Below are 19,553 nucleotides of genomic sequence, written 5' to 3'. Positions count from 1 at the left end.
CTTATATATAAAAGAAACTATTATTTGTTCACTTTTCTTTTCTTTAATTTTATATTTTTATGTGATTTTATTATAATTTTTTTATTAATCATTTTTTAATTTAATCATTTTTAAAATTATATAAATATAAATTAAACATAAAATAAATAAAAGTTATTCATAATAAAATTAACTATATTTATTTTATAGTTATAATTTTATCATTTTTTTGTTATCATAAAAAAAAAATATATATACATACGCAAATACAAAAGTTTTCATTAGTTATGAATGATTTAAATATAATTTTTCTTTTTACTTCATCGAACTTAAGAGATCAAAATATGCTGTTCTAATATACTAGATAATTTTATATATTTTTAAAAAATTGAGTTAAAAATAATTTAAATACATATTTTTTAATTTGTAAAATCATTTTTAAAAACAAAATCATATTATAAAGCAAATAATAACTCAAATACACTAAGTAACTCTAAATATGCTATCCCAACATACTTACTGTAGGACCACAAATACATTTTTTTAACAACTAATGATCACAATATCATAATTAAAATAAGTTTTGTTTCCAATATTTAAGCATAACCACAGAAAAAAGAAAAAAAAAAACTCAAGGAAATACTGAATGGAAGGTGGCTCCTGGTTTATTTATGTGTTTTAACTTTACACAAAGAAAGAATATTGAGGCGTGACCTCCCGAAGACTAGTTAACAGTAACACCTTAAGGGGATTCTGCCATTCCACTGAGTCCACGGTTGGCGATTGATGGATTTAGACCGTCTGTGACGTAAGCCAAAAACCCTTAAACGCTAAACCCTTTCATTCCCAAACTCAGTGAGTCAGTTCGTTCGATTCTTTGCAAAACCCTAGCCTCTAGGGGTTCCAAAATCCCCCCTACTAGGCACCGCAATGGCTGAGCGGAATGAATCACAAGACAACAGAGAACTCTATGCACTTCTCAACTTGTCTCCGGATGCTTCCGATGAAGAAATCCGCAGAGCATATCGTCAATGGGCGCAAGCTTATCACCCCGATAAGTACCAAGCTCCTCACGTAAGCCTTCTTCTCTGTCTCATGCTAATTCCTTCTCGTTTGTACTTTCTTCACTCGTTTTGTTCTCTTCTATCAGATGAAGGATATTGCCACGGAGAACTTTCAACGCATACGTGAAGCTTACGAGATTCTGTCAGATCCACATAAGAGACAAATATATGATATCTATGGAATGGAAGGTTTGACTTCTGGTTTGGAGCTTGGTTCAACGCTCAATGGAGCTGAAGTGATCAAGGCAGAGCTAGAGAGATTAAAGAGGATGAAGGAAAGGGAAAAATTGGCGGCGCATTTTCTACCTTCTGGTACAATTATAGCCAATATGTCTTTGCCGCGCTATTTAGACGGTGATGGCCTCCTCGTAGGGTATTCCTCTGTTCATCATAGTTTCCTCCCCTTTTTTTTATATAAATCTGAATGTGGACGTTGAACAACTCTAGTGCTAACAGTTCAATTTGGAAAATGAGATGCTTATTGTATTTTTTAATCGTATATTGCTAATGCCTTGATATAGAAATGGCTTGAATGATGCTGAGACTCAATGTAAGCAATGGTGGACAGAAAGTGGAGCGTTCTGAAGGACATTACACCTTAGTTTCTTGATTTTATATACAAGCCTTTCCTGAGTCCCGACAATTAAATATTAGTTTCATAATGCAATCTGTATGTTTGGTTACTCTTTGTTTTTTTATCTGATTGCTTGTCTTTTATTACATTTATGAGCATCAGAATGGCTATGACAAGTGAAATCCAGTCTCACTTATCCAAGCGCAATGCTTTTACAATTGGTGGTAATTTAGCAGTGAACGGAGGTGAAGGCGGTGGAGCTGCGAATGCTCTATTTAGGCATCAACTTTCAAAAGATTCGTCAGTAGAGTTTGTGGCTTCAGTTGGTTTGCGTGCACTAATTGGCGTGCAAACAACTCGGTTGGTAATTTGCATTATGTAGATCAATTTGAATTGCGCTGCTTTACCCATTTTAGTGACCCTTTGTATGTTTCTCGCGATTCATATTCCAGTAATTTGTCATCACACTCAACAGCAACAATGGGCGTAGCAATGTCTTTGAGAGATGGTTCATTGAATCTTTCAAATTTGTGGACCCGCCAACTGTCAGAAACAGCAAGTGGACATGTATGATACTCTGTAGTCTCTACCTCAAACTCTTTTCTCTTCAATGGCACGGTAGCTAGTGCACATGGATGCAAACGTGACAGGGAGCTGAGATATATGATTGTACATAACACAGTGTCAACATATATTGATCAGCTAGTCAAGTATTAGATTAAAATTTGTATAGCGTTTACTTTTAAATCGAATACTTTTTAACTAGAATTCAGATTTGTTGATGTCAGGAGAGTCAGTAAGTGTCATACATTCTTTTGGAAATGCAACACTATACTGTACACTTAACCGATTTATCATCATTTGATTTTTCAAAACCTGAGGAACAGATGAATGATCTGTATGTTATTGGTGGGGACACTTTGTTTTTTAATTTGTTCTATGGATTCATAAAGCAGTTATTTCTTTGGTACTTCTAGATATCCAAATCTGTAGTGTAGTGTTGTGGTAAAACTTAGCTTTAATTGCATTCATTCCTAGCCTGTCTTAAATTCGGTCTGTCTTTTGGTGTTTGCCTTAATTGCAATCTCAAGGCTGGTGTTTTATTTCTACATCGATTAGAGATATAGTTTAAATACAGGTTATGATCAATCTTGACCTTTCAAACTGGTTTTATGAGATATAGTTAGATCCTAAGATTAATTTCTAAGATGGTATTGGTTTCTATGTTAGATTCATTGTTGGGTCTACCAGCATCTACCTCACATCAGGTTGTTAGTTCTGAGAGTCTGCAGGAGTCTTGAAAAGTAGCCTGAAATGTGGTTACCCTAACCTGCTTTATTTGTGGTCGCTTTAGGAATTTCCTTAATTGCAACTTCAAGGGGGGTGGTTTAATCCTACAGAAACTATATGTATGACTTAAATAGATCTTATAAAACTTGGTAAATTATTACTTTACAAGTCAATTTTATGTGGTTAAGATAGACTTTAAGACCATTTTGCAGCACTGAATTGGTGATTTTTTTTTTGTTGGAAAATCATTTATATTTGATCATCTTTCTTCTCGTCTGTGTTATAGATAGAGCTTAATTTGGGACAGCAATCATCTATAGCTGTTGGGTGGCAAAAGAAAGATGAGAGAAGGTCTGCCTCTGGAGAATTAAAGGTACTTCTATCTTACCTTAATTTCCCGCTTTCACAATCCATTGTTCTATACCCAAAAATTAGAAAAAAGTTGACAGGTCTTTCCCTTCAATCTTTAAACAGTGCCTTGGATATTGGCATTTTTTATAGGACTATTATATCCATCTTTTCCCATTCTGAATTAACTCTTTCTCAACTCTTTTAGTTTGGCACAGGTTTGTTTGAAGCAGCAGTTCATTGTACACATCGTTTTTCTCGTAAATCTCTTGGTTGCATTGCGGGAAGAGTTGGGAGGTAGGTTTACAAAATCTTATTACATGTAAATTTAGTCAGGGTGTTATCTTCCTGCTTCTGGTTTTGATTTTGGTTACTAAATGCTCACATTTTCATATGATGTTGTCGGGGAAATGTTTCTGTAGTTGTATCTCAAGTTAATATTTGATTACACACATTGTGCAGATTCAAATCCTGACTCAGAACCCAACACTTTGTATCAATATTTCCTTTGCTTCTTTACTGTCTTGATGAGCATCTTCTAAAAGGATGAAATTATTGCCAATACTCTATGAATTTTTTGAGAATTTAATTTAGCTTCATAGCTTATATATTAAATTAATGAACCAACTGTGTATCGCATAACATCCCTTTTCTCTTCTGAATTACTCCTGTATTATATGTTTTCTTGCTCGAGTATAAATTTTACTGATTGGATGGAGAGAATTCCTAGTTTAGTTATATTTAAGATGGGACTAGAAATTGTAAACCTTTGTTGTGGACTCATTTCTGCGTGCCACCGCTAAATGAGAATTGGGTTCTTTTAAATTCTTACTCTAGTGTGTAATTTACAACGATCGTTTTGGTTTTAGGATTATATAATATAGTAGTAGTATGCTGTGACTGATTATATCATCTTTTAATGCGTTTGAAACTAGAAAAGTGTAGAGGAAGACCACAAACACATTAAAAGAAGCCATAAAATTGATCGTAATCTAAATATGTGTGTGGATTTATTTATTTATTTATTTTGTTTGATAGATCTCAATGGTGTTGGTTGGTCCATCATTGCAATCCCACTGTCCTTGTACGGAAAAGGCTTGGTTCCATAGATTTTTGAATCGTGTCTTTCTTGTTCAAAATTGATTTGGAAGTTAGTTCAGATTTCTGAATACATGCTTGTTTGAGTCCCCTTTAGCTCTGGATAACAAATGAAGTTTCTCGGTGCTGCAGTGATCACGTATGTTTTATTGTTTTACGTGTTTGGGATCTATTTTCTTGTCTGGCAATGGCATCACACACATGCGTGCTCAAAGAAATTTTTATCGTGATTAGAAATGAATTGTTAGAACTAAGTTTACACACACCTGTTACAGTTGGTTTTTTGAAACAAGGGAGTATTATGGATGTACTATTGGTTCCACAATTTCTTCATGTGAAATTGAATTAATATTCCTTTTTTATGTAAAAAAAGGGTGAGTAGAAACTCTTATAAGGCTAATTTTAACTGAACCTATACTATTTTATGACTACTAATGCTGATTATGCATAATCACCTGAATAATTATCATCCATATATTCAGTTACCCATTGATAGTCAATGTCTTCATTTGTTTGCGAGGTTTTGAAACTAAGCTATTTGTTCTTATAGTTCTTCCCTCGAGATTGAAGTTGGTGGTGGTAGGAAGTTATCCAAGTTCAGCTCAGTACGGTGGTTGTATGTAATAGGAATTCAGGTAATATAGTTACCAAATTTTCGTTGTTACTCAAGTTGTTTATATCTTGGATCTTTTATTTTCCCCGTGATTAATAATTTGGGCTAGGCATTAGGATGAAAACTTGTTTTAATTACTACCATATAAAATTAATTTTCTTCTTGACACAACCAATTATTCCAAAAGTTTGAACTTTTAGGCAAAAGGTAAATGAACATTTTTTTGTGTTCTTATGGCTTATATACCTTCAAAACGTACCCTTCTGCAACGTTCTCTTGGTTTGAAGCGTGGATTCAACTATAACTAGCCTGTGCTTACTTTCAAGTTTTTTTCTCTTTATTTAGAAGAATGAGCATGTAAAGGAGTAGTAGTTCATCATAAACCAACTAAACCAACCAATAGTATCATCATAAACCAACTATCCCAAAACTTTTCAACTGTTAGGTGAAAGTACGGGAATGATCTCATCATAGTAGTTGTCAATAATAGAGGATCCCGGCCATCTACAAACACTATAGCAAAGAGTGAACAGTGCGATGATACCTAATTCGATGTCTAAGTGGATTTATGTTACAGAATGTATAGTATTAATATTAATATATTAATATATTCATATATAGATATACTGAAAAATAATTAAAAATTCCTAAAATTAAAATCATATTCGTAATTGGTGATTAGATCATCAAGCTTCATAACCAAAGCAGCAAACACATCAATTTATCAACTAGAACAAAGAAAAATAATCATGCAAATTTAGTGTCTTAGTCTTTCACCAGCTTCAAGGTTGGCCACCATATTCTCATTTACACACGAGCCTAAACATGTAATATAGTAGTTTGCAAAAGATGTGCAGTTACCCCCCCCCCCCCCCCCCCACCAAAAATAATCATGCAAAGCAGCAAACACATCAATTTATCAACTAGAACAAAGAAAAATAATCATGCAAATTTAGTGTCTTAGTCTTTCACCAGCTTCAAGGTTGGCCACCATATTCTCATTTACACACGAGCCTAAACATGTAATATAGTAGTTTGCAAAAGATGTGCAGTTACCCCCCCCCCCCCCCACCAAAAAAAAAAACGTAAACAGTGAAGTAAACACTTTGAATATAATATAATGTTTTAAAAAGTTCTAATTTGAACAATTCAAAGATGGCACAAATTTTGAAGGAAATCAGGCTTTAGTTCATTTAGTAATAAACCAACCAATTAAAATTGGGCATTATGCATGGACTGATTTGAGTTAGTATTGGGGTATGTAACAATTGTACCTATTAAGTACAGGTGCTATTTTGGAATGCCCAAGTACCATAAAATTTATTTTTGGATATATGGATTGTTCCGAAAATTTACTTTCCTTCGTAATTTTTCCTTGTACTTGAAGTTTAATGTTTTGCGAATCCTCCTCTGTCCCACTTTGTCATTATCTGTTGTATAAGGTGGCTTATATTATTTTCTAACCTTTTCAGGGTATTTCCTGGAAATTTGAACTCTATCGTGGGGGTCAGAAGATAATTCTTCCAGTAAGCACTTAGTTCTTTACATATATATACGAAGTAAATTTCAGACTTTGACCTATATTTAGATATACTTTGTATAAAGTAGTTTATACTTACCTTCTTAGACTTAGTAAGTCACAAGCTTGCGCAATATTGCTTCAGATGGTTTTAGAGAAATAATCACTTAATTTTTTAAGTTATCTTAGAAAGCTGACAAGTAAATGCAATAATTCTTCTAAAATGAAGCGACGAACTGAACCAAACATTCACATACTTTGTTCATTTGGGTAACATGCACAACCCTTTTTATTAACATAAGTTTGTCTTTAAAAAGTCTTGCATTTTTTATATTGGTCGTATTACATGGCTTTGAGCTGGACTTTTGTTTTATTTAGATTTTAAATGCCTCTAATCCTTGGTTTGCGATTGACCTGAGCAACATGTTCTTCTTCAGTAACTTTAGATAATATATCTTTTGTTAAAAACAAGTATCATTGCAATTTAAAATAGTTTGTTTGACTTCTTTGTAATATATGGGCTTTTTTACTTGCAGATTTTGCTGACAAGGCATCTTAACCCTGTGTTTGCTACTGGAGCATTTTTCATTCCTGCATCTCTTTACTTTTGTCTAAAGGTGAATTCTATCTAACTTTACATCTATCAAAGTGCTTCCCTGCCATTTTATTTTTATGAAGACTCCTCACCTTTAACCATAAATATCTGCACACAATTTTTTTTATTATGCCAGTGAAGAGGAAAAAAATTCGTGGTGGTGATATGCTTTCCTCTCAATCTGAATAATTCTAACTCCTTTGGATTTCCCCCTGTGCCATGATTTCTAACTCCTTTGGATTTCCCCCTTTGCCATGATTTCAAATAAAGCCATCATTATATGGTGTAGGGTCATCATATGTACAAAACTATAAATAAAATAATGTACAAAATCAGCTTCATCAATGGATATGAGCTAGTTGTAGTAGTGAGGTGTTATCACAAGTAGTGGATGGTAGCCATGGCAGTGAGCCAAAAACCGCCGTGTACAAATAGTGGGTGGGATGGTGGACTGTGGTGGAAGCCATGGTGGACAAAATAATAATATACGTGCATAAAAAGTCAGAGCATGAAACAGCAAACATGAATTAAAAACATCAGGACCATAGACTAAATCGAAGTAAACTTTCAAAGTCTCTAGAATTTGATTTCTGGTTCTTGGCATTGTTCTTTTGGTGAAAGAGAATTGGGAACATCATTATTGTATATACTTTTAATAGAAAAAAAAAATTCTGAAAGTGTCAAAAAACAGATAACTAAATACAACTATTGTAAAAAAATAGATAAATTCTTTAATTTTGAAATAAAGCACAAACACTGAACAAATGAAGAGCAACTACTTTCACTTTCCAACTTCCAAAAAAAAAAATTTAGTCCTTAAAAAAGTGTTACGATCAAGCCATATCTGCCCTCATTAAAATTGTTTAATTTGACACTTCAAAGGAGTGTTTTACATGTGCCATACACATCTCAATGCCAAACATGGGGACACACTATTGAAGAGCTGTGTCCGCACTTTATAGCTAGCACAATACTAATGGCTCCGCAAGGTCGACTGTTTTAACTCGTTTTAAATAAATAAATAATGTGGTACATATTCAATTTATTGAAATCATTGGTGTAACATGAAAATAATTTTTGTTTTTTTAACCAGAAAAACTATGGAAATAATATTTATCATTCAGATAAGTGTAACAGTTGTTTGATTTATTGAACAGTTAGGTGATATTTCCTTCATCTTTTGTAGTAATATTTGTGTTGTGTTTGCAGAAGTTTCTTATTAAACCTTATTACCTTAGAAGGAGTAAGCAGAAGGCTCTGGAGGAGGAGAAGGAAAGTTCTGCTCAGGTACGGGTGATCAATGTGCCTAAAGCAGATATTGACTTCTATTATTACTGCAAATCTTTGTTTCTTACTTGCAACTGTTACTCTCCTCATGTCAAACATTGTATAATTTATTTACCGTGTGATAAGAATGATCACATGTTCTCTTGCCAGATCCGATTCTTGTCAATGTACGATACTTTTGTGTGTCTGTATGAGGGCTCCTCAACCCACTCTCACTCTAATAATCTATGCTGCACCCAAGGGTTGAACTTGAAACTGCCGATTGTGATGTCTGAAGATTAGTTTGTTTAACCATTGATTATGGAGAATCCTTTATGATTTTTAACAATTTGATGTGGATTCCTAGATGGTTGCAACTTGCAATTATCATCCAATTATCATCCTTTTGACATTGTTATGTAAGATATACTTGTAACTTGAACATAAGATGCCTAGAATCCCTGCATTTCTCTATTATCCCATGCTTGCCATGTGACTGGGGATCCAATATAGTGGTTCTGTTTAATATCCAAGTGTGATCCAACTCGTTTTCTGCATTTATTTCATAGTTCATACCCAAATGTCACACTAGTCCAAAATACCCGTGGAGTTAGGATTCTATTTAACCATGTGCTTTCTTGTAGTTCTCAGTAGTTATTTTCAAATATCATATTCACAATCTTCCTCATTTCCTCATGTAAAATGTCCATACGTAGTAAAGTTTTAATTCATAGAATGAGATTGTCTTTGGAGGTACATGTCAACATTTCTAATGAAGTCTGTTGAATATCTTCGTTAATCATCTCCTCCCTATGCAGGTTAAGGAAGCATGGGCTGCAGCAGAGAAAGCACAGAAATTACAACAAAATGTGGCTAATAGGAAAAGAAACAGGCAATTAGAAACAGGTGGACTGGTTATTACGAGAGCACTATATGGAAATCAGATAGTTTTGAGCAACTTAAAGTCATCAAGTGAAACAAGTTTTGAATCAACTTCTGATGTCATTGATGTTACGATACCTCTGAATTTTCTTGTTAATGATTCTGGCCAACTCAAGGTATGCTTCCTTTTCTTGGTGCAAGTTCTGACAAAATTATTATAGTTAGCTTGCGAGGTCTAACAAATTTTTGTCTCTGCCAACTTATCCATATTAATATAAATTTGCAGTAAATATGGGATAAGGATGAGATACAGCATGCATCTTTGGTCGAACAGTACTAGAAATTAAGTGATAGGGTGATATGTTTCTCTTTAATAATTAGAACCGAAAATCTAAACCTTGAGTTTTACATTAAAGAGTCTCAGGGTTCAAGGATAACTGGTTCTTAAACCGTCAAGGAAATCTCTCTAACTACACTAACCACCCGCTTTACTAATCATCGCCCTTTACATCTCATTGATTCCTTTGTCTTCTCAATTGACCTAATGGACACAGTGCTATAATTATATATGTATTAAAATAACTCTGGAATCTTAGACGATTAATCAACAGTGTACCCTTCCCTCTTAGTCAATGGAAGCTGCAGAAACCTAGTTGGAAGGTCAAGCGAGGGAGAACTTCATTCAAAACTTAATCTATAAATTCAATTTACAAACAAGCTGAAAGACGCAACCGATTTATGTGTTTAATGTTCAATATTGATTTAGCCATCACTGATTAAGAAATTTCCCTTTTTTTTTTTAAATTAAAAAAATTGTGCAATTATACTGTGACTCGAGAACAGTCTTACATAGCTGAAGTTTTCATAAATTAATATCGCACAGTTGAAGACAGTGGCTTCACCAAAATAAGTCTTTTCAATAAATGCACGGTTTACTTATCGAGACTGTTTCCTTTTTTAATTAGATGATGAATGTCCTATTTGTTGATGCAGCTTCATGAAGGTGTGAAAAAATCAGGAATTATGGGTTTTTGTGATCCATGTCCAGGAAGACCTAAAGAGTTGTATGTAGAGTACGTTTATGCTGGCAATCAATTCAAGGTATTACAAGTTGCTTGTTACGATTTAAAATTGTTATAAAACTTTCGCATCTGGTTGATCCAAGGGCTAATTCAAAATTTGAAACAGGTTTGGGTTGGTGATTATGAAGAATTACAAATCCCTAAGGGCAGCCACAGGATATAAAGGGTTATCATTAACACATCAATATTCCATTGTAACTTTTTGCAGTTTTGCCTGTTTTACATGTTTCAGGTCTAGAATATTACACTGTCAGATGGAAATAGAAGAGGTACCTTTTACAATTTTTGGGCCAGTGGTACCGTCGATTATTTTTTAAATCTTTTCTTTTTCTCATAATTACTACCCCCAAAATGTATGAAATAAGGACAACTCTGCTGCTGGTGGATACCAATTTTGGTTGGTTTGATATAATCCTTTTATTGTTGATTCGTTAACCATTCACATAAAGCTTCTATCAGTGCAAAGGCTACTTTATATGGCAATGACATATGGGAACAAAATTAGGAGTTTGTGTGATGATAATACAATCAAGTTGTCATTATAGTAATAATACACTTTATATGGGAACAAAATTTAGCGCCGAAACAATTTTGTTCACTTGTACCTGCCAAGGCGCTAATTATCTGTGATGGCTGTTTCATGCAACTTCCAATTGACTACGATTAATTAAAGATTTAATACCCTATCTAATAATATAAAAAAAATGAAGTTTGGCTGTAGTTATTGTAATTAAAAGAATGACAATGTTTAACAAAATTAGTAATAACGAGTTTTTACGTGTACTTGTATTTGAAATATCAAACAAGCTAACTTGTGTACTTGTATTTGAAATTTCAAATAAGCTAACTTTAAGCTTGAGTTTATTTAATAAATTGGACGTGTTTTCATGTTTTTGTGCTGTTAGGTGGTGTATTATCACTGTAGTATAATTAGGGTGTGGAAAATGTAACATATCATGATTTAATTGCCATTTGGTTCTCTTCTTCCGTGAACGTCTACAGTTAAGTTATACATATTTTCAAAATTTAGCATTTTTAACCTTCTGGGAAAAAGAAAGTATTTTGGAAAAGTGGGAGCCTTCTCTGTCTCTTATTCTTAGATAATTTTGAAGTTAAAAGTGAAAATATCTCCGTTTTATTTATTTTAATATTTAACCTTAAAATATATTTTAAAAAGAAAGAGAGGGGGAACGCCCTGCCTCTCGACTGACATGTAATTTACTGTAGGCGATTATATTTTTAGTATAAATCAACTTGGCGATCGATTTCTTTAGTTTTAAAAATCCGGACGATTTTAGAGCCCTCAAATAACCGATTCCAAATACATGTAAAAGTTTATCTTCAATTGATATTTGCTAACCTTTGTTTCACAATGACTTTTATATTTAATATAAAATATTTTCTTTACAAAGTAAATCACGTTTAATTAAAGATGAATATCGTAACACACACGCACAGTGTGAGACCCGGTAATCGTATATTCCACCCAACTCGACAAGAGTAGCAGCGATAGGGCGAATTAATGGCGGGAGCTACTCCGTCCTGTGTTTTCTGTGCAATTGCCGCCAAATCCACCCCTGACAATACTCTTCTTCATTCCGTTCGTCTCTCACTCTTTCTCTCTCTCGCTCTCTCTCTCTCTCTCTCTCTCTCTCTCTCTCTCTCTCTCTCTCTCCAATCTTTAGTCTGTGTTTCCTTTCTGATTCAGTTCGTTATCTGAAATCACAGGACGATAAGGTTGTCGCATTTCAGGACATTAATCCTTCCGCTTTCAGGTACACATAACGCGTCCATATTTTAATTTCCAATCTTAATTAGTGGAAAGAACAATTTCGATTTGCCAATTTCACGATTAACTAATTTTTCAAATATTTATCTTTTTTTGACATTTAATTGTGGTGACATTTTTGAACCTGACAACTTTTAGGCATTACTTAGTAGTTCCTGTGGCGCACATTCCTACTGTTAAAGATCTTCAGAGAAAACCTGATGACCATTCTTTGGGTAAAGAAACTCATGCCTGGGGCCCAGTTCAGATTTTTAAATTTATGTATGTATGTGTTCAATTTTTCATATTCGAATTTCATGACTGGCTATTTTATTCAGTGAATCACATGTTAGAGGTGGGAAAAACGTTATTACTAAGAGATGCGCCTCAGTCCCAGCAGTACAGGTATTTTGTTGTTTACAATTTACAAAGAATTTGGTTGCGTTTGTTATTTTCTGATGTGTTATTAGATTGATCCACGATGGTGATTTTATTTGCAAGTCCTCCCCCTAATTGCACTTTGATTATAATATTTCATTTCTATAAGGCTATCATTGCTTGCATTCTGATTGGATTATACCCTTTTAACACGAATTGTATTCAGTTAGTTTTTATCAAGAAGAAATGTTTATATTTGTCAAAATTACTGGCACAACCCAAGTGGCTTCACTTTTTTGTGCTGCAATAAAATACTGATTTTTTATCTTTGCGCATGAATCATGGTAACCGGTGAGTTGTAGATATATTTTTGTAGGTGAATCAACATTTGAGGGGTAATACTTTGTGTTTGTGGGAAATGGTGTCTTGTGTGATAACTATGTAGAGAATTTGAGTCCAAAAATAAAGGGTCAGTCATTTAGGTTGAGTGGTCATATCGTTTAATTTGACTTTACCTTCATCGAATGGGTCAATCACCCTACGATTTGTTTTAACAAGATTTTTAGCTTTGAACTATTGAGATTTGTTTTGCTACTAATAAATTCTTAAAAAGTTGGGTTTGTCTAATTCAATCATACAGAAGCTTATATACTAATCGACGACCTTTAATATAAACAAACTGTTAACTTCTTGAACAAGGATTGAATCTTAGGCCCATATAAATAGTAATAGAATACAGGGAGCTACTGCAATTGTTTAAAACAGTATGTTGATTTGATCTGAAGTTAATTGTTGTACTTGAACAAATATCACAATGTGATTCTTTATGTCTCGTTTTTTGGGCAGATTTGGCTTTCATCAGCCTCCACTGAACTCTGTTAACCACCTACACCTGCATTGTTTGGCGCTACCATATACGCCCAGGTACCTATTAATCTTTATGGTTACGGCGTGTTTAAGCTTGTCGTGTATGCTGCATGTGGATACTTAAACTTGCTACTTCATGAGCTTTAAGCAGATGGCGATCAATAAAATACTTATCTTTTGGACCACTTGGCTTCATTGAAGCGGAGAAGTTTCTGGAAAAGATAAAGCCATCGTCCACATTTCAATGAAAAGTATAAGGCTCTGTTTGATTTCCAGTTACTCCAAGGTTTAATTCTTTCTGATTGAAGATCTAGGAGGGTCCATTAATTCACTGCCAAATAGTTTGCACTTCAAACAAATTGATTCTAGGTAACTTAAAATTACTGCTTATATTATGTGTCTTTTTCATTTTTCCAGAAAGATGGAATAGATAGATTGGATCTCATTCAAACTTACCTGTGATAGATTTTATGACAAGCAAAGTTTGTAGCTATCCTTCTGGATCTGTTGATCGTGATGCCTGATATGATATATTGACCTTCTTATGGTAAGAATAATGATGGCAACTAATTACTATACATTGAAACACTGTCCCTACTGACAGATTTTTAGCATAGCTGTCTGACGCCTTTGTTGGAACTTCAGGATACTGTTGTGGTGAGTTTAGTAATTGTCATAATACGCATAGGCAAATTTCTTTGGCTTTCTATAAGCGCCTGGGATGGAAGAGTAAAGAGCGAAAGACGCATCTTGGTCCTTTATTTACCAGCAGTTCTTTATTCTTTTGATACGACCAAGAAGTGCTGTATCCACGAGTTGGGTTTTAAGTTTGCGATTCAGAATCTAATGGAATTTAATTATTGGGTTTTATCTCCAGTATGGCTTACGATATTATGCACGATATTTCCACAATTTGAGAAGAAAAACTAGGAGCTAGATTCTGTCAATTTTTTGTAAAAATTGTAAAATCTCGAATCACTTAAAAGTGTAAGCAATGTTTAGTGGAAAAAACGTATATACCGAGGTCTAAATGCCGGGTTGTGAGGGATTGAGTAAAAAGACGAAGAGTTCCCAGTTTCCATGCCAGACAACCACAGCAGAAGAAAAGGTTCACCAATAACTCCTCTGTGAAGCATTAAAATGCCTGGTCAACTATGTTATTTATTTTTGTTAAAACATTTTTTACAAGCTATCCCTTTTTTTTTTCCTTTAAAACATTATTCTAAAAACACAGTTAAGTAATTCTTAAAAACGTTAGTGATCGATCACTTTACCCAAAAAAAAAAAATGAGTATAAAATTTGACGCATGTTTGTTCTATCTTGTGTCTACACAGCTTTTACGTTTAATCGTCTAATCATAACTACATTTATCTCGTTTTCTGTACTTTTACGCTAACACGGCAACATGGATATTTGAAAATACAAATATTGAAACTTGTTTAGCGTAAATAAAAAAAAATATGGACGGATTGAGCATGCAAAAAGTGTTTAACCATATCCAAAAATATATAGTAAAAAAATAATGTTTAAAAGCCTAAAGCTGGGAAGCATATTTCAGATAACATAACAGAAAAATAATGGACATGGTAGTGAAACTGTGAAAGGCTTCAATACTTGGTATGATCCTTGCAGAATTGCATATATTAAATGTTTTTCCAGAACATTCGCGTACATATTTTGAACACCAATGACTAATGAGACAAACTTCTGTGCCAAAATCTCTTATGTTGCTCCCAACGTCAAAAAGTAGAACCAGTATACTAGCTTTTGTATTCACAAGACGACATCAAATAATCAATTTATCCATCATGAATTCCAAAATAAGGGGGTATGCCAACAGCTGTAAAATAGAAATTGTAGAAAACTTTAAAAAAAGTGAAATTATTTAATTCTGCAGTTGAGAAGAATCAAGAATAGAGATAATCCACACCACCAAGAAACTTTAGCTAAAACATGTAATTAGTGCATAGTATGTTTTTTTTTTTTCTGCTAATGAATGAAACCAGCAATGCAAAAGGATTTGACCCATATATTTAATTTCAGTATTGGTTAAAAAGCTACCATATATTATGTACAGATGAGTTGGATTTTCTGGGATTGGCCTACAAAATAATGAATTCTTATAGTTTCTTCCAACTTGTCTATATACTCACCAACATCGACGAATTCTTTGTGCTTCTTTTGTTGTCGTTGCCTATGAAAGCATTATAATTTATAATGTCTATACTGTCCTCATTTCCTTCTTAATGCAACTTCTTTCTGGGGATCGGTCTACCATCCATTAGGTAGAACATCAATATTTGATAGAAGCAGCCAATCTTATGTTACTTTGTTGACCCTATTCATGATCACAGAATAAAGATGATTGGTGCTTTTCCTTAATATGTCTAACCACAAAGAATGCAAGTTATATATTTATGTGTCACCCAAACTTCGGTGGAACCAAAACATGAGGAATTTCAGCGAAGGAAAACTGCATTTTTTTGGATTGTTTGGAGACAAATAATTGGTGAGACCGACCCAAATAGTTATCATCCACTAATGACATGAAAGCGACTTCAGAAGGTTGAACAACAACAACTTATATAATTGCATCTCATCATTATCTCTAACTATGCTCGTTAGTTATGTAATATTTCTCATTTACATTATATTTATATTTTAAATTCTTTTATCTTTTTATCATTTTAGATGTGCGCTAAATAGTATATAAACGTCATCTTTTGGTACCCATTTAAAATTTATAAATTATTTTATATTTATGGATTTCTTTCACCGATACCAATAATTACTTTTGATTTTTTAACATTATAAATAAAATTATTTTAAAATATTTTTTTAAATATAAATGCAAGTGTAATCTTTATATCAGTATATAATCTAAATAAAACCGCATCATAAACTATTAATGCAAATAAAAATTATTTGAAAAAATCTAAATAAGTTATAGTACAAGTAAAACTAAGCTTGAATAATTTCATTAAATAATTATAATTCTCTCAATCTAAATAATAAAATTATAAAATCAGACTTTAAATAATTGTTTTATTGTTAATATTTTTCTAATAATTGTATTTTGAAAACTTCGTTCTAAATAAATATGTAAATAAAAATTACTAACATTCAATATATAAATATTATAATAATCATACTCTCTATCAATATCAAAGTTATATATAATTATTTTTTTTATTAAAATTAGCCATTTGATCTGTTTTTCCAAGTATATGAGCAGATTTTGTTATCATGCTAACAGAGAATAATGTCCACCCATCATTTTCATTATAGCCTAATAAAAATTAAAAAAAGTAGTCAAAGAGAAAGTAATTTTGACTAAGTAGTGTACATTATTAGGTTAATATTTTGTATCTAAATAATTGATCGAAATTGACTTTGGCAGATTCTCTGAATCTCTGACATAATTTGGTTTCAGTCTTAATCAATTCAATGATCAACATCTCTGTTTTCTAATATAATATTTTGTAAAACAATTCCAACACATTATTTTCTCTTAAAAAAATTCCAACATACGCAATTGAGGTATTCCAATCAACCCTTTTTTTTTAGTTTTAACTTTATCGAGGTTGTGTTTTTCTAAGAATAGTACATGAATATATTTTATCAAATGAATTTATTGATACTATCTTAATAATAGAACGTTGTGATTGCTTATGGGAATAAAGTACATTTTTAACAGCAAATGTTTAAAAAACAAGTTTAAAAGTGAATATTTTCATCATTGACCCTTTATTAGAGAGTTTGTTTAAGTATGTTGAAAAGTTTTTATATATATATAGCTTAGGAATTTAAATGAAGCACAATTTATATAATTCTTACTTTTATAATCATTTAAACACACTTTGTGAATAAAATTATGGCAAAATCATTTAATTTCAAAATAAATAATCTTTTAATTATAATATTTTATTATAATAAAAGGATATTTAAAAACAAAACATATTTTTAAAAAATATTTAACTTTTTTATGATCATTAACAAATACTTTATAATTTAATATTCAAAAATAATAATACTATAATTTTTTTTTATATTACTAACGGTAAGAATTCACCAGTAATATTTAAAATTTATTATTAATCAAAATAACCAAAGTTATCAACGATATATTAACGACAAAAAGTTTGTTCAAAAATCTTTGTGGGTAAGTTTTATTGACAAAACTATAATTTTGTTGATAATTATTAACTAAAAAAATATGTTGATAAATGTGATAATCTAGTTCATTTATTTCCTCCTCCCTTGTTTGTCTTTCTTCTATCTTTTCATTTCTTTTCTTTTAATATAGGCTTAATACCTGTTTTTGTCCCTCTTTTTAAGGGAAATATTCACTTTCGTCCTACCTTTTTCAAAAAGTTCAATGTGGTCCCACGTTGTGAAAAAAGTGTCCAAGTTAATCCTTTTTGGTCACGGCGTTAAATATTTAACGATCCTGCTGCCAGCTAGGACTGATGTGTGCAACGTGACTTTTTACTTGCGTAACGTGGCAGTGACAATTTTCCATTAATTGAGAACGTGGCAGTGGGCAGTGAGATTAAAATTCTGAGTGTTAGGGTTTGATTTGGGTATTTCGAAATCGCGATTTGGGATAAACATTTTGGAGTGCCTGCAAATCAAATTTGGGTGAACCAGAACAGAGAGGATGAGGATCTCCTGCAACGTCAAGCTCGAACAGAGAAAAGAGGGAGAACAAAGAGAACCCGAAAACATATATGGGGAAGAATAAAGTTGCTCCCCTAGCAATCCTTTTGCGCGAGCTCCAAGACTCCCAAGCCGCCTTAAGTTGGGGTTTCCGCGAAGAAGAGGAAGGCAAACAAAATTGGGGAAAAAATTCTTCAGATTAGGGTATTGAGATGAATCAGCATTTGGGGTTTAACTAGAGTAATTAGGATTCAATTGGTTTAATTAAATTTCTCACTTAGAATTAGAGAAATAATTAAAGTTTATCACTTACAACAGAAATTAACAACCCCAAATTATTTTTAATTATCGTTAACAGGAAATAAAAATTCTTACTTTATATAACAACCCCTAATTAATTTTAATTAACATTAAAATGAAACCCTAATTCTTACTTTATTTCTAAATACTATTAAAAGGAAACCTAACCACTGATCTATTCCTTCAACATTTTGGAAGAACTGGAAATACAAATTGGGTGATGAAATCTGCAGAGCAAATTGTGCGTTTATCCTTTTTGAGAGAGAAAAAGGAAGCTCCACACTACTCTATTCTACATTTAATTGTCAAGTTCTTATAATTCTTACACCTAACAACAATATACCTGTTTTCAGTGTTTAAAAAGGAAAAACAGAGCCAGCAAAAAAAGGCCGTGGGAGGATTCTCCATTGATGCTTCTTCAACCAGGGGCTTCGACGGCAAAATTACACTCTCCGTTCTCATCACTTGCTCTTCAAACCCTAACTCAGAATTTTTTATCACTGCCACTGCCACATCAACTGTCACGTTACGCAGGTAAAAAGCCACGTTGCACACATCAGTCCTAGCTGGCAGCAGAATCGTTAAATATTTAACGCCGTGACCAAAAAGGATTAACTTGGACACTTTTTTCACAATGTGGGACCACATTGAACTTTTTGAAAAAGGTGGGACGAAAGTGAACATTTCCCTTAAAAAGAGGGACAAAAATAAGTATTAAGCCTTTAATATATTATCTACTCTTATATTCTTTTGTCGATATGGTCCTCGTTGTCGTTCCACAATCACTGTCATTTTTATTTGTTACTCCTCTTTCTTTTCTTTTACCAGCTTCTTCTCCCACTCTTCCTTTATCTTCTCCTTAATCTTATCTTTCTTTTCTTTTTCCTTTCTTTTTCTATACTCATTTACTTAATTTATAATATATTTCTTATTGATTTTTTAGCAGAAAATTGACAACTTTTTAGTAACGAAAAAGTTATCAATAATAAATTTTTTAAAATATCAACAAATTTTATAAATGAATTTTAAAATATATAATTACTAATTGACAAATTCACGGATAATTAAAATTTATAATACCTTTACTAAAATATATAAATCTATTAGTAAAATCACTCAATAATATAAAATTTAAAATATTATCCAATCTAATGATTCACTGTTGTAACATCCCAAAATACAGTAATCACTATAATTCAGAATTAATTACAATTAACAGTAATCACAAACAGTCTTTACATTAAAACTGGATTGAAAAGCCTAACGGCAT

General features: G+C 32.5%; 2 protein-coding genes across 6 annotated transcripts; both read left to right on the top strand.

Moving 5' to 3' along the window:
* The first annotated feature begins 673 nt into the window (after positions 1-673).
* On the top strand, positions 674-10,745 carry OWL1 (DNAJ heat shock N-terminal domain-containing protein). The gene is made up of 13 exons (XM_047316648.2): positions 674-1,053; positions 1,130-1,416; positions 1,780-1,977; positions 2,070-2,184; positions 3,194-3,280; positions 3,464-3,552; positions 4,904-4,988; positions 6,439-6,492; positions 7,022-7,102; positions 8,290-8,367; positions 9,165-9,404; positions 10,222-10,329; positions 10,417-10,745. Exons 1-13 carry the CDS (start codon positions 910-912, stop codon positions 10,471-10,473), a joined length of 1,623 nt encoding a protein of 540 aa, XP_047172604.1. The 5' UTR covers positions 674-909; the 3' UTR covers positions 10,474-10,745.
* Positions 10,746-11,702: 957 nt separating this feature from the next.
* HINT4 (histidine triad nucleotide-binding 4) lies at positions 11,703-14,199 on the top strand. Of its 5 annotated transcripts, none has more exons than XR_015782543.1 (8): positions 11,703-11,910; positions 12,039-12,085; positions 12,238-12,314; positions 12,417-12,483; positions 13,303-13,380; positions 13,475-13,609; positions 13,741-13,870; positions 13,969-14,199. XR_015782543.1 is itself a non-coding variant. In XM_088100210.1 (7 exons), exons 1-6 carry the CDS (start codon positions 11,833-11,835, stop codon positions 13,569-13,571), a joined length of 444 nt encoding a protein of 147 aa, XP_087956336.1. In that variant the 5' UTR covers positions 11,703-11,832; the 3' UTR covers positions 13,572-13,609; positions 13,741-14,199. The 5 variants fall into 5 exon arrangements, 2 of the variants coding, with proteins under 2 accessions (XP_087956336.1, XP_087956335.1); XR_015782542.1 differs by having other exon boundaries at positions 11,717-11,910; positions 13,475-13,692; positions 13,789-13,870; XM_088100210.1 differs by having other exon boundaries at positions 13,741-14,199.
* The last annotated feature ends 5,354 nt before the right edge of the window (positions 14,200-19,553 follow it).

Source organism: Vigna umbellata, chromosome 10 (genome assembly GCF_029865625.1).
Source record: "Vigna umbellata cultivar VRB3 chromosome 10, Vumbellata_1.0, whole genome shotgun sequence".
Classification (NCBI taxonomy): Eukaryota; Viridiplantae; Streptophyta; class Magnoliopsida; order Fabales; family Fabaceae; genus Vigna; species Vigna umbellata.
This window is presented reverse-complemented; position numbering and strand designations above follow the sequence as displayed.

Excerpts from the sequence above, each read along its gene's own strand:
- OWL1 (XM_047316648.2), top strand. The coding sequence starts at position 910 with ATGGCTGAGCGGAATGAATCACAAGACAACAGAGAACTCTATGCACTT. Across the intron at positions 2,185-3,193 it reads CAGAAACAGCAAGTGGACAT|ATAGAGCTTAATTTGGGACA; the intron begins GTATGATACTCT and ends TCTGTGTTATAG. Across the intron at positions 3,553-4,903 it reads ATTGCGGGAAGAGTTGGGAG|TTCTTCCCTCGAGATTGAAG; the intron begins GTAGGTTTACAA and ends TTGTTCTTATAG.
- HINT4 (XM_088100210.1), top strand. The coding sequence starts at position 11,833 with ATGGCGGGAGCTACTCCGTCCTGTGTTTTCTGTGCAATTGCCGCCAAA. Across the intron at positions 11,911-12,038 it reads ACAATACTCTTCTTCATTCC|GACGATAAGGTTGTCGCATT; the intron begins GTTCGTCTCTCA and ends CTGAAATCACAG. Across the intron at positions 12,086-12,237 it reads ATTAATCCTTCCGCTTTCAG|GCATTACTTAGTAGTTCCTG; the intron begins GTACACATAACG and ends GACAACTTTTAG.